The sequence below is a fragment of the Taudactylus pleione genome, unplaced genomic scaffold, assembly GCF_031769625.1.
Source record: "Taudactylus pleione unplaced genomic scaffold, aTauple2 ptg000505l, whole genome shotgun sequence".
Taxonomy (NCBI): Eukaryota; Metazoa; Chordata; class Amphibia; order Anura; family Myobatrachidae; genus Taudactylus; species Taudactylus pleione.
This window is the reverse complement of record NW_028284907.1, coordinates 104,462-119,122: the sequence shown is the minus strand read 5'-3', so window position 1 is coordinate 119,122 and position 14,661 is coordinate 104,462. Positions and strand designations below refer to the sequence as shown.

General features: G+C 49.8%; 1 protein-coding gene across 1 annotated transcript in view; it reads left to right on the top strand.

Moving 5' to 3' along the window:
• Positions 1-14,661, top strand: part of LOC148501707 (nucleolar protein 56-like) — a 74,777-nt gene that overhangs the window by 27,368 nt on the left and 32,748 nt on the right. The window contains exon 3 of the mRNA XM_088450063.1: positions 13,859-13,973. Coding sequence (XP_088306189.1) covers positions 13,859-13,973 — 115 coding nt within the window. The remainder of the gene's footprint in view (positions 1-13,858; positions 13,974-14,661) is intronic.

Genomic DNA, 14,661 nt, shown 5'->3' with positions numbered 1-14,661 from the left:
CTGTAGCACAGAGGTTACTTCCCATCACCACCACCTTTTGGGCGGCGGTATCCAATGAACAATCATACACTTTAGTGATGACCAGGCACGATGAGCGTCACTGAAATGCCAGGCCCAGCATGATGTCCGTTAAGACGAGAGTGTGGACCTACTGTGATCCTTGTAGTTATTTCTGGTTGTCCTGCACCCATGTATATTTCTACCCCATGTATATTTCTGCCCCATGTATATTTCTGCCCCATGTATATTTCTACCCCATGTATATTTCTACCCCATGTATATTTCTGCCCCATGTATATTTCTGCCCCATGTATATTTCTTCCCCATGTATATTTCTGCCCCATGTATATTTCTGCCCCATGTATATTTCTTCCCCATGTATATTTCTACCCCATGTATATTTCTGCCCCATGTATATTTCTGCCCCATGTATATTTCTGCCCCATGTATATTTCTTCCCCATGTATATTTCTGCCCCATGTATATTTCTGCCCCATGTATATTTCTTCCCCATGTATATTTCTGCCCCATGTATATTTCTGCCCCATGTATATTTCTGCCCCATGTATATTTCTGCCCCATGTATATTTCTGCCCCATGTATATTTCTTCCCCATGTATATTTCTGCCCCATGTATATTTCTGCCCCATGTATATTTCTGCCCCATGTATATTTCTGCCCCATGTATATTTCTGCCCCATGTATATTTCTGCCCCATGTATATTTCTGCCCCATGTATATTTCTGCCCCATGTATATTTCTGCCCCATGTATATTTCTACCCCATGTATATTTCTTCCCCATGTATATTTCTGCCCCATGTATATTTCTGCCCCATGTATATTTCTGCCCCATGTATATTTCTTCCCCATGTATATTTCTTCCCCATGTATATTTCTGCCCCATGTATATTTCTGCCCCATGTATATTTCTGCCCCATGTATATTTCTACCCCATGTATATTTCTACCCCATGTATATTTCTGCCCCATGTATATTTCTGCCCCATGTATATTTCTGCCCCATGTATATTTCTGCCCCATGTATATTTCTGCCCCATGTATATTTCTGCCCCATGTATATTTCTGCCCCATGTATATTTCTGCCCCATGTATATTTCTGCCCCATGTATATTTCTGCCCCATGTATATTTCTGCCCCATGTATATTTCTGCCCCATGTATATTTCTGCCCCATGTATATTTCTGCCCCATGTATATTTCTTCCCCATGTATATTTCTTCCCCATGTATATTTCTACCCCATGTATATTTCTGCCCCATGTATATTTCTGCCCCATGTATATTTCTGCCCCATGTATATTTCTGCCCCATGTATATTTCTTCCCCATGTATATTTCTACCCCATGTATATTTCTACCCCATGTATATTTCTGCCCCATGTATATTTCTGCCCCATGTATATTTCTGCCCCATGTATATTTCTTCCCCATGTATATTTCTGCCCCATGTATATTTCTACCCCATGTATATTTCTGCCCCATGTATATTTCTTCCCCATGTATATTTCTTCCCCATGTATATTTCTGCCCCATGTATATTTCTGCCCCATGTATATTTCTTCCCCATGTATATTTCTTCCCCATGTATATTTCTGCCCCATGTATATTTCTGCCCCATGTATATTTCTGCCCCATGTATATTTCTGCCCCATGTATATTTCTACCCCATGTATATTTCTACCCCATGTATATTTCTGCCCCATGTATATTTCTGCCCCATGTATATTTCTGCCCCATGTATATTTCTTCCCCATGTATATTTCTGCCCCATGTATATTTCTGCCCCATGTATATTTCTGCCCCATGTATATTTCTGCCCCATGTATATTTCTGCCCCATGTATATTTCTGCCCCATGTATATTTCTGCCCCATGTATATTTCTGCCCCATGTATATTTCTGCCCCATGTATATTTCTGCCCCATGTATATTTCTGCCCCATGTATATTTCTACCCCATGTATATTTCTGCCCCATGTATATTTCTGCCCCATGTATATTTCTGCCCCATGTATATTTCTGCCCCATGTATATTTCTGCCCCATGTATATTTCTGCCCCATGTATATTTCTGCCCCATGTATATTTCTGCCCCATGTATATTTCTGCCCCATGTATATTTCTGCCCCATGTATATTTCTGCCCCATGTATATTTCTGCCCCATGTATATTTCTGCCCCATGTATATTTCTTCCCCATGTATATTTCTGCCCCATGTATATTTCTGCCCCATGTATATTTCTGCCCCATGTATATTTCTACCCCATGTATATTTCTGCCCCATGTATATTTCTGCCCCATGTATATTTCTGCCCCATGTATATTTCTGCCCCATGTATATTTCTGCCCCATGTATATTTCTACCCCATGTATATTTCTGCCCCATGTATATTTCTGCCCCATGTATATTTCTGCCCCATGTATATTTCTGCCCCATGTATATTTCTTCCCCATGTATATTTCTGCCCCATGTATATTTCTGCCCCATGTATATTTCTGCCCCATGTATATTTCTTCCCCATGTATATTTCTTCCCCATGTATATTTCTACCCCATGTATATTTCTTCCCCATGTATATTTCTACCCCATGTATATTTCTGCCCCATGTATATTTCTTCCCCATGTATATTTCTACCCCATGTATATTTCTACCCCATGTATATTTCTACCCCATGTATATTTCTGCCCCATGTATATTTCTACCCCATATTGGATTGTTACTTTTTGGAAGACCAGATTGCTTGATCTGCACCAAGGATTACATGGACATATACTTATGTTATTTGTCACAGGAAGCCGGTGTTGTGTATTATATTAGAGTAAATGGAAAATCTGGTTTCAGCCGAATTGTTATTTAGTGCTAAACATGAACAACTCGCTTTTACTAATGAGGACGCAGAGCGGGTACTGGGCCTGATTCAGACCCGGTCGCAAGCGCTGAGTAAGTGCTGCTCTGTCCTCAACAAATGCTCGTGTGACCTGCTATCATTGGTCATTGAGGTGGGGCAGAGCTTAAATAGACTAGAAGCGAGATTTCAGCTACTAAGCCCAAAGTCATTCCCATATTACACACCGACATCACAGAACCAGCCTGTATACCCACTGCACCTCCCTACATCTCCAGCCTGTATACCCACTGCACCTCCCTATATCTCCAGCCTGTATACCCACTGCACCTCCCTACATCTCCAGCCTGTATACCCACTGCACCTCCCTATATCTCCAGCCTGTATACCCACTGCACCTCCCTATATCTCCAGCCTGTATACCCACTGCACCTCCCTATATCTCCAGCCTGTATACCCACTGCACCTCCCTACATCTCCAGCCTGTATACCCACTGCACCTCCCTATATCTCCAGCCTGTATACCCACTGCACCTCCCTATATCTCCAGCCTGTATACCCACTGCACCTCCCTATATCTCCAGCCTGTATACCCACTGCACCTCCCTATATCTCCAGCCTGTATACCCACTGCACCTCCCTATATCTCCAGCCTGTATACCCACTGCACCTCCCTATATCTCCAGCCTGTATACCCACTGCACCTCCCTACATCTCCAGCCTGTATACCCACTGCACCTCCCTACATCTCCAGCCTGTATACCCACTGCACCTCCCTACATCTCCAGCCTGTATACCCACTGCACCTCCCTACATCTCCAGCCTGTATACCCACTGCACCTCCCTACATCTCCAGCCTGTATACCCACTGCACCTCCCTACATCTCCAGCCTGTATACTCACTGCACCTCCCTACATCTCCAGCCTGTATACCCACTGCACCTCCCTACATCTCCAGCCTGTATACCCACTGCACCTCCCTATATCTCCAGCCTGTATACCCACTGCACCTCCCTACATCTCCAGCCTGTATACCCACTGCACCTCCCTACATCTCCAGCCTGTATACCCACTGCACCTCCCTACATCTCCAGCCTGTATACTCACTGCACCTCCCTACATCTCCAGCCTGTATACTCACTGCACCTCCCTACATCTCCAGCCTGTATACCCACTGCACCTCCCTACATCTCCAGCCTGTATACCCACTGCACCTCCCTATATCTCCAGCCTGTATACCCACTGCACCTCCCTACATCTCCAGCCTGTATACCCACTGCACCTCCCTATATCTCCAGCCTGTATACCCACTGCACCTCCCTACATCTCCAGCCTGTATACCCACTGCACCTCCCTATATCTCCAGCCTGTATACCCACTGCACCTCCCTATATCTCCAGCCTGTATACCCACTGCACCTCCCTATATCTCCAGCCTGTATACACACTGCACCTCCCTACATCTCCAGCCTGTATACCCACTGCACCTCCCTATATCTCCAGCCTGTATACCCACTGCACCTCCCTATATCTCCAGCCTGTATACCCACTGCACCTCCCTATATCTCCAGCCTGTATACCCACTGCACCTCCCTATATCTCCAGCCTGTATACCCACTGCACCTCCCTATATCTCCAGCCTGTATACCCACTGCACCTCCCTATATCTCCAGCCTGTATACCCACTGCACCTCCCTACATCTCCAGCCTGTATACCCACTGCACCTCCCTACATCTCCAGCCTGTATACCCACTGCACCTCCCTACATCTCCAGCCTGTATACCCACTGCACCTCCCTACATCTCCAGCCTGTATACCCACTGCACCTCCCTACATCTCCAGCCTGTATACCCACTGCACCTCCCTACATCTCCAGCCTGTATACTCACTGCACCTCCCTACATCTCCAGCCTGTATACCCACTGCACCTCCCTACATCTCCAGCCTGTATACCCACTGCACCTCCCTATATCTCCAGCCTGTATACCCACTGCACCTCCCTACATCTCCAGCCTGTATACCCACTGCACCTCCCTACATCTCCAGCCTGTATACCCACTGCACCTCCCTACATCTCCAGCCTGTATACTCACTGCACCTCCCTACATCTCCAGCCTGTATACTCACTGCACCTCCCTACATCTCCAGCCTGTATACCCACTGCACCTCCCTACATCTCCAGCCTGTATACCCACTGCACCTCCCTATATCTCCAGCCTGTATACCCACTGCACCTCCCTACATCTCCAGCCTGTATACCCACTGCACCTCCCTACATCTCCAGCCTGTATACCCACTGCACCTCCCTATATCTCCAGCCTGTATACCCACTGCACCTCCCTACATCTCCAGCCTGTATACCCACTGCACCTCCCTATATCTCCAGCCTGTATACCCACTGCACCTCCCTACATCTCCAGCCTGTATACCCACTGCACCTCCCTACATCTCCAGCCTGTATACCCACTGCACCTCCCTATATCTCCAGCCTGTATACCCACTGCACCTCCCTACATCTCCAGCCTGTATACCCACTGCACCTCCCTATATCTCCAGCCTGTATACCCACTGCACCTCCCTATATCTCCAGCCTGTATACCCACTGCACCTCCCTATATCTCCAGCCTGTATACCCACTGCACCTCCCTATATCTCCAGCCTGTATACCCACTGCACCTCCCTATATCTCCAGCCTGTATACCCACTGCACCTCCCTACATCTCCAGCCTGTATACTCACTGCACCTCCCTACATCTCCAGCCTGTATACCCACTGCACCTCCCTACATCTCCAGCCTGTATACCCACTGCACCTCCCTATATCTCCAGCCTGTATACCCACTGCACCTCCCTACATCTCCAGCCTGTATACCCACTGCACCTCCCTACATCTCCAGCCTGTATACCCACTGCACCTCCCTATATCTCCAGCCTGTATACCCACTGCACCTCCCTATATCTCCAGCCTGTATACCCACTGCACCTCCTTATATCTCCAGCCTGTATACCCACTGCACCTCCCTATATCTCCAGCCTGTATACCCACTGCACCTCCCTACATCTCCAGCCTGTATACTCACTGCACCTCCCTACATCTCCAGCCTGTATACCCACTGCACCTCCCTACATCTCCAGCCTGTATACCCACTGCACCTCCCTATATCTCCAGCCTGTATACCCACTGCACCTCCCTACATCTCCAGCCTGTATACCCACTGCACCTCCCTACATCTCCAGCCTGTATACCCACTGCACCTCCCTATATCTCCAGCCTGTATACCCACTGCACCTCCCTATATCTCCAGCCTGTATACCCACTGCACCTCCCTATATCTCCAGCCTGTATACCCACTGCACCTCCCTATATCTCCAGCCTGTATACCCACTGCACCTCCCTACATCTCCAGCCTGTATACTCACTGCACCTCCCTACATCTCCAGCCTGTATACCCACTGCACCTCCCTACATCTCCAGCCTGTATACCCACTGCACCTCCCTATATCTCCAGCCTGTATACCCACTGCACCTCCCTATATCTCCAGCCTGTATACCCACTGCACCTCCCTATATCTCCAGCCTGTATACCCACTGCACCTCCCTACATCTCCAGCCTGTATACCCACTGCACCTCCCTATATCTCCAGCCTGTATACCCACTGCACCTCCCTACATCTCCAGCCTGTATACCCACTGCACCTCCCTATATCTCCAGCCTGTATACCCACTGCACCTCCCTACATCTCCAGCCTGTATACCCACTGCACCTCCCTATATCTCCAGCCTGTATACCCACTGCACCTCCCTACATCTCCAGCCTGTATACCCACTGCACCTCCCTATATCTCCAGCCTGTATACCCACTGCACCTCCCTACATCTCCAGCCTGTATACCCACTGCACCTCCCTACATCTCCAGCCTGTATACCCACTGCACCTCCCTATATCTCCAGCCTGTATACCCACTGCACCTCCCTACATCTCCAGCCTGTATACCCACTGCACCTCCCTATATCTCCAGCCTGTATACCCACTGCACCTCCCTACATCTCCAGCCTGTATACCCACTGCACCTCCCTATATCTCCAGCCTGTATACCCACTGCACCTCCCTATATCTCCAGCCTGTATACCCACTGCACCTCCATACATCTCCAGCCTGTATACCCACTGCACCTCCATACATCTCCAGCCTGTATACCCACTGCACCTCCCTATATCTCCAGCCTGTATACCCACTGCACCTCCCTACATCTCCAGCCTGTATACCCACTGCACCTCCCTATATCTCCAGCCTGTATACCCACTGCACCTCCCTACATCTCCAGCCTGTATACCCACTGCACCTCCCTATATCTCCAGCCTGTATACCCACTGCACCTCCCTACATCTCCAGCCTGTATACCCACTGCACCTCCCTATATCTCCAGCCTGTATACCCACTGCACCTCCCTACATCTCCAGCCTGTATACCCACTGCACCTCCCTATATCTCCAGCCTGTATACCCACTGCACCTCCCTATATCTCCACCCTGTATACCCACTGCACCTCCCTATATCTCCAGCCTGTATACCCACTGCACCTCCCTACATCTCCAGCCTGTATACCCACTGCACCTCCCTATATCTCCAGCCTGTATACCCACTGCACCTCCCTATATCTCCAGCCTGTATACCCACTGCACCTCCCTATATCTCCAGCCTGTATACCCACTGCACCTCCCTATATCTCCAGCCTGTATACCCACTGCACCTCCCTATATCTCCAGCCTGTATACCCACTGCACCTCCCTATATCTCCAGCCTGTATACCCACTGCACCTCCCTATATCTCCAGCCTGTATACCCACTGCACCTCCCTATATCTCCAGCCTGTATACCCACTGCACCTCCCTATATCTCCAGCCTGTATACCCACTGCACCTCCCTATATCTCCAGCCTGTATACTCACTGCACCTCCCTACATCTCCAGCCTATATACCCACTGCACCTCCGTACATCTCCAGCCTGTATACTCACTGCACCTCCCTACATCTCCAGCCTATACACTCACTGCACCTCCCTACATCTCCAGTCTATACACTTACTGCACCTCCCTACATCTCTAGCCTATATACTTACTGCACCTCCCTACATCTCCAGCCTCATTTCCTCATCTCTCTCTACCAAACATCTCCAGCCTCATCTCCCCACTACTTCTCCCTGCACTTCCAGCCTCATCTCCCACTACTCCCTACACATATAGCCTCATCTCCCCACTACTTCTCCCTGCACTTCCAACCTCATCTCCCACTACTCCCTACACCTATAGCCTCATCTCCCACTACTTCTCCCTACACCTATAGCCTCATCTCCCACTACTCCTCCCTACACCTATAGCCTCATCTCCCCACTACTTCTCCCTGCACCTATAGCCTCATCTCCCCACTACTTCTCCCTACACCTATAGCCTCATCTCCCCACTACTTCCCCTACACCTATAGCCTCATCTCCCCACTACTTCTCCCTACACCTATAGCCTCATCTCCCCACTACTTCTCCCTACACCTATAGGCTCATCTCCCACTACTTCTCCCTGCACCTATACCCTCATCTCCCCACTACTTCTCCCTACACCTATAGGCTCATCTCCCACTACTTCTCCCTGCACCTATACCCTCATCTCCCCACTACTTCTCCCTACACCTTCAGCCTCATCTCCCCACTACTTCTCCCTACAACTCCAGCCTCATCTCCCCACTACTTCTCCCCACACCTATAGCCTCATCTCCCACTACTTCTCCCTGGACCTATAGCCTCATCTCCCACTACTTCTCCCAGTATGCAGTCGGGAAACCGGCTGCCTTAATACCGACAGCCGGCTTCCGGCTGCTTTATCCCGGCGTGGGATAAATGACCGGCGTCTATATCTAGACGCCTGTCATTTACCCAATGCCGGGAGACCGGCGCCCAAGCATCCCGATCGAAGGGATGCCGGGCGCCGCGAGCGGACAGCCGCTGGGGGGAGGGTAAGGTTTAGGGCAACCAGGGGGACTTAGGGTTAGGCACCCCCCCGGAAGGGTTAGGCTAAGGGAAGGGGGGTTTAGGGTTAGGCACCCCCCCCCGGGGGACAGGTTTAGGCAGCGGGGAAAGGAGGGGTTAGGGTTAGGCACTTAGAGGGGGGATTAGGATTAGGCACTTGGGGGGGAGGTTAGGGTTAGGCACTTAGTGGGGGAATTAGGGTTAGGCACTTGGGGGGGAGGTTAGGGTTAGGCGCTTAGTGGGGGTATTAGGGTTAGGCACTTGGGGGGGAGGTTAGGGTTAGGCACCCCTAAGGAGGGTTAGGTTAGTTTATACTGACTTTAGGGACGATCAGGATTTCCAGCGCTGTCGGGCTTCCGCTGCCGGGCTCTGCTGATCTGTCGGGCTGCCGCTGCCGGGAATCGAACTGCCTGCCATGCGGCAGCTGGGATTTCATACCGATTCCCTTCTCCCTGCATCTCCAGCCTCATCTCTCCACTACTTCTCCCTACACCTATAGCCTCATCTCCCACTACTTCTCCCTACACCTATAGCCTCATCTCCCCACTACTTCTCCCTACACCTATAGCCTCATCTCTCCACTACTTCTCCCTACACCTTCAGCCTCATCTCCCCACTACTTCTCCCTACACCTATAGCCTCATCTCCCCACTACTTCTCCCCTACACCTTCAGCCTCATCTCCCCACTACTTCTCCCTACACCTTCAGCCTCATCTCCCCACTACTTCTCCCTACACCTATAGCCTCATCTCCCCACTACTTCTCCCTACACCTATAGCCTCATCTCCCCACTACTTCTCCCTACACCTATAGCCTCATCTCCCCACTACTTCTCCCTGCACCTATAGCCTCATCTCCCCACTACTTCTCCCTACACCTATAGCCTCATCTCCCCACTACTTCTCCCTACACCTATAGCCTCATCTCCCACTACTTCTCCCTGCACCTATAGCCTCATCTCCCTACACCTATAGCCTCATCTCCCCACTACTTCTCCCTACACCTATAACCTCATCTCTCCACTACTTCTCCCTACACCTATAGCCTCATCTCTCCACTACTTCTCCCTACACCTATAGCCTCATCTCTCCACTACTTCTCCCTGCACCTATAGCCTCATCTCCCCACTACTTCTCCCTGCACCTATAGCCTCATCTCCCCACTACTTCTCCCTGCACCTATAGCCTCATCTCTCCACTACTTCTCCCTACACCTATAGCCTCATCTCCCCACTACTTCTCCCTACACCTATAGCCTCATCTCTCCACTACTTCTCCCTACACCTATATCCTCATCTCTCCACTACTTCTCCCTACACCTATAGCCTCATCTCCCCACTACTTCTCCCTACACCTATAGCCTCATCTCCCACTACTTCTCCCTACACCTATAGCCTCATCTCCCACTACTTCTCCCTACACCTATAGCTTCATCTCCCCACTACTTCTCCCTACACCTATAGCCTCATCTCCCACTACTTCTCCCTACACCTATAGCCTCATCTCCCACTACTTCTCCCTACACCTATAGCCTCATCTCCCACTACTTCTCCCTACACCTATAGCCTCATCTCCCACTACTTCTCCCTGCACCTATAGCCTCATCTCCCCACTACTTCTCCCTACACCTATAGCCTCATCTCTCCACTACTTCTCCCTACACCTATAGCCTCATCTCTCCACTACTTCTCCCTACACCTATAGCCTCATCTCCCCACTACTTCTCCCTACATCTATAGCCTCATCTCCCCACTACTTCTCCCTACATCTATAGCCTCATCTCCCCACTGCTTCTCCCTACACCTATAGCCTCATCTCCCCACTACTTCTCCCTACACCTATAGCCTCATCTCCCCACTACTTCTCCCTACACCTATAGCCTCATCTCCCCACTACTTCTCCCTACACCTATAGCCTCATCTCTCCACTACTTCTCCCTACACCTATAGCCTCATCTCTCCACTACTTCTCCCTACACCTATAGCCTCATCTCTCCACTACTTCTCCCTACACCTATAGCCTCATCTCCCCACTACTTCTCCCTACACCTTCAGCCTCATCTCCCCACTACTTCTCCCTACACCTATAGCCTCATCTCCCCACTACTTCTCCCTACACCTATAGCCTCATCTCCCCACTACTTCTCCCTGCACCTATAGCCTCATCTCCCCACTACTTCTCCCTACATCTATAGCCTCATCTCCCCACTACTTCTCCCTACATCTATAGCCTCATCTCCCCACTGCTTCTCCCTACACCTATAGCCTCATCTCCCCACTGCTTCTCCCTACACCTATAGCCTCATCTCCCCACTGCTTCTCCCTACACCTATAGCCTCATCTCCCCACTGCTTCTCCCTACACCTATAGCCTCATCTCCCCACTACTTCTCCCTACACCTATAGCCTCATCTTCCCACTACTTCTCCCTACACCTATAGCCTCAGCTCCCCACTACTTCTCCATACACCTATAGCCTCAGCTCCCCACTACTTCTCCCTTCTCCCTACACCTATAGCCTCATCTCTCCACTACTTCTCCCTACACCTCCGGCCTCATCTCCCCACTACTTCTCCCTACACCTCCAGCCTCATCTCTCCACTACTTCTCCCTGCACCTCCAGCCTAATTTCCTCTTCTCTCCTCCCTGCACCTCCAGCCTCATGTCCTCATACTCTCCCTCCTGCTCTCTTCCCTTTCCTAATGATTGCTGCCTCTCCTGCTTCCCACTCTCATATTCAGGATGTCTCCTGGGCCACGCCTAACCTCTGGAATTCTCTCCCTCGCTCCATTAGGCATCCAGCCTCCCTGTCTTCATGCAGCCCTTATAACTCATTATTTCAATCTAGCTGCTATGAGCTGGGGTGTAGAGAGCCTGGCTGGGCCCAGGTTAAGGGGGGCGTGACCTAATCACGGGGGGTATGACCACGCCCCCTTAAGCTGGGGAGGGGGGCCCCACGCGCTGGGGAGGGTGGCGCTGTGAGCCCCTCAGCCTGGCACGAAGCCAGAGGGGGGCACGATCAGTGTGATCACTCGTCACCCCCCCCCACAGGTATAGGAGACTGCTGCGGCTGCTGTGTGCTGTGCTGCTGTGAGGGTGGGAGGAGTGAGGGGTGGAGGGGGGAGCGGCGCTGGACCCTAGGTCCAGATAAATAGTACCTGCCCCCCTCTCGGCTCCACTGGCTATGAGCATTAATGCTCTCTTCTCTGCTAACTGCTCCCTGAGATTATACGTAACGTGAACTTATACACTCTGTATTTGTGCATCCTTCTGATCCCTTGTGTGAACCCCCCCCCCCAAATGTCAACTGTGTAAAAAAAAACACTTAATGACACCCCAAAAAATTACTTTGAATTTGGGGGCAAAAAAAAAAAAAAAAAATGTTGGGGTGCAAAGTTAAAAACTGGCGAACTTAACTCTGTGGGCGTCCCCAAGTATGCCCCAAGTGTGTTTTTCATTGCAGGTGTGTGCAGCAGGTGGATTTTTCACGATTTTTTCAAGTTTACTTTAGCAACTTTTAAATATGCTGACCCCCATTTTCAAGTACCCCAAATTTGCTGGGATAAGTTATTTTCTGGAAAAAAACCTCCTGAATACTATTCTGCACCACTTATAGAAAAACGCTATTTGGCAGCTATTGAGCCCGTTTAAAAACACCAAAAAACGGGGGGGCCCATAGGGAACCCCCATGTCAGAGCATCTTTTAGGGGTCGTCAGGCTGATCTCCCCAAATCTGACAGGACTTTCCGCTTCTTTAAGTTTTGCCGGGTCCCGCTTTCGTGTACTTTCAAAATGAATACGGGGTAAAGCGGGCACGCGCGCGATACTTTTCCGCCTACAAAACACGCGATGTAGGCGGAAAGTCCGGGAGGCGGAAAAGTATCGCGGCTCGTCTCGAATTGAATACAGCTCTATGTTGTTTGACTTAGGTTTATAAGTGGGTTAATTTGTAATTGGGTTTAAAAAATTTTAACTGACAGACCACAAGTAGTTAAAATAGGGGGTGCTGTGTCAGGGGGAGGTGTTCCCCAGGGCTGTGTCCTCAGCCCCCTATTATATTCGCCATTTACCCATGACTGTGTGTCGTCTTCTGATTCTGTGAAGATCCTTACATTTGCTGACGACATTGGAGTCGTCGGGCTTATTAGCGGGAATGATGAGTCCCCGCTACAGAAAGGAAATGGAAAAATGGGTTTCCTGGAGTGGTGATAATCACTTGATATTAATGGAGATGAGACAAAAGAACTGGTCACTGACTTTGGCAGGAGATGCTTAGAGCAGAGATCACCAGGGTCTATCAGCAGTCAGGATGTTGGGATAGTTGAGTCCCTTAGATTCTTGGGTATTCAGGTCTCATCGAGTCTGACATGGTCTGTAATACACTGTCCCTAACTAAAAATGCAGAACTGCGCTTGTGTTTCCTAAGGCGTTTGGGGGCCTCAGGTATACGTAGAGTAACCATGCTAAACGTTTACAGATGCTGAATAGAGAGCATTCTGACGCGTGGTATCATCGCCTGGTACGGTAACTGCGCCGCAAGTGAAAGGAGCGCACTGGAACGGGATGTCAGGACCGCTAGCAAAATCATTGGCGTGCAGCGGCTACTATTCATGATGTTTATGGGCTTAGGGTTCTAAAGAGAACCAGAAGTGTTATATCAGACCCTAGCTGCCCCTTTTATGAATTTTTTGGTAAGCTTCCGCCCCTAAAGAGTATTACGGGCACGTACGAGTCGCCTGAGGGACGGTTTTCTTCCATCTGCAGTGCGCACGCTGAATGCTATGAATGTATCTTTTTAGCTAATTTATTATTATTATTTGTGTATTATTTATTGTTTGTATACCCTCTACCATGAATTGGCGCATCATTGTTTTTTGGCATGTTTTGTGTCTGTCAAACTTGTTTGCTGATGATAATAAATTCGTATTCGTATTAAATCTGGCGGAGCCTGACACTGTAATTCCATCTCCTGCCTGCAGGTGGAGGAGTCGCTTCTGAGTATTGAAACATTTAGCAGCATTGTGAAGCTTGTGACTTTCTCTCCATTTAAGTCTGCCCACCGGGCCCTGGAGAATATGATCGCCATCTCTCAAGGTAATGTCAGGTGTTTAGTGTTACACGCTGGGCGTGCAGTGATGTCTAACGATCTGTCAATCCCCTGAGCTGTGTGATGTCACTCTGATTACTGAGCACGCCCTGCGTTCCCTCCCCTTAGACACGCCTCAGGTTACTGCATCCCCCTCTAGCTCTCATCCTGATCCCTCTCTGCAGCTCGCTCCCTCTCTGGGTGTATAACATGGCAGATCTCCTCCATATATATGCCATACAGTGATCTGAGCTATGTGCTATGGCCTCTGGGTCTCATCCTGATCCCTCTCTGCAGCTCGCTCCCTCTCTGGGTGTATAACATGGCAGATCTCCTCCATATGTATGCTATACTGTGATCTGAGCTATGTGCTATGGCCTCTGGTTCTCATCCTGAGTCCTCTCTGCAGCTCGCTCCCTCTCTGGGTGTATAACATGGCAGATCTCCATATGTATGCCATACAGTGATCTGAGCTATGTGCTATGGCCTCTGGCTCTCATCCTGAGCCCTCTCTGCAGCTCGCTCCCTCTCTGGGTGTATAACATGGCAGATCTCCTCCATATGTATGCCATACAGTGATCTGAGCTTTGTGCTATGGCCTCTGGCTCTCATCCTGAGCCCTCTCTGCAGCTCGCTCCCTCCCTGGGTGTATAACGTGGCAGATTTCCTCCATATGTATGCCATACAGTGATCTGA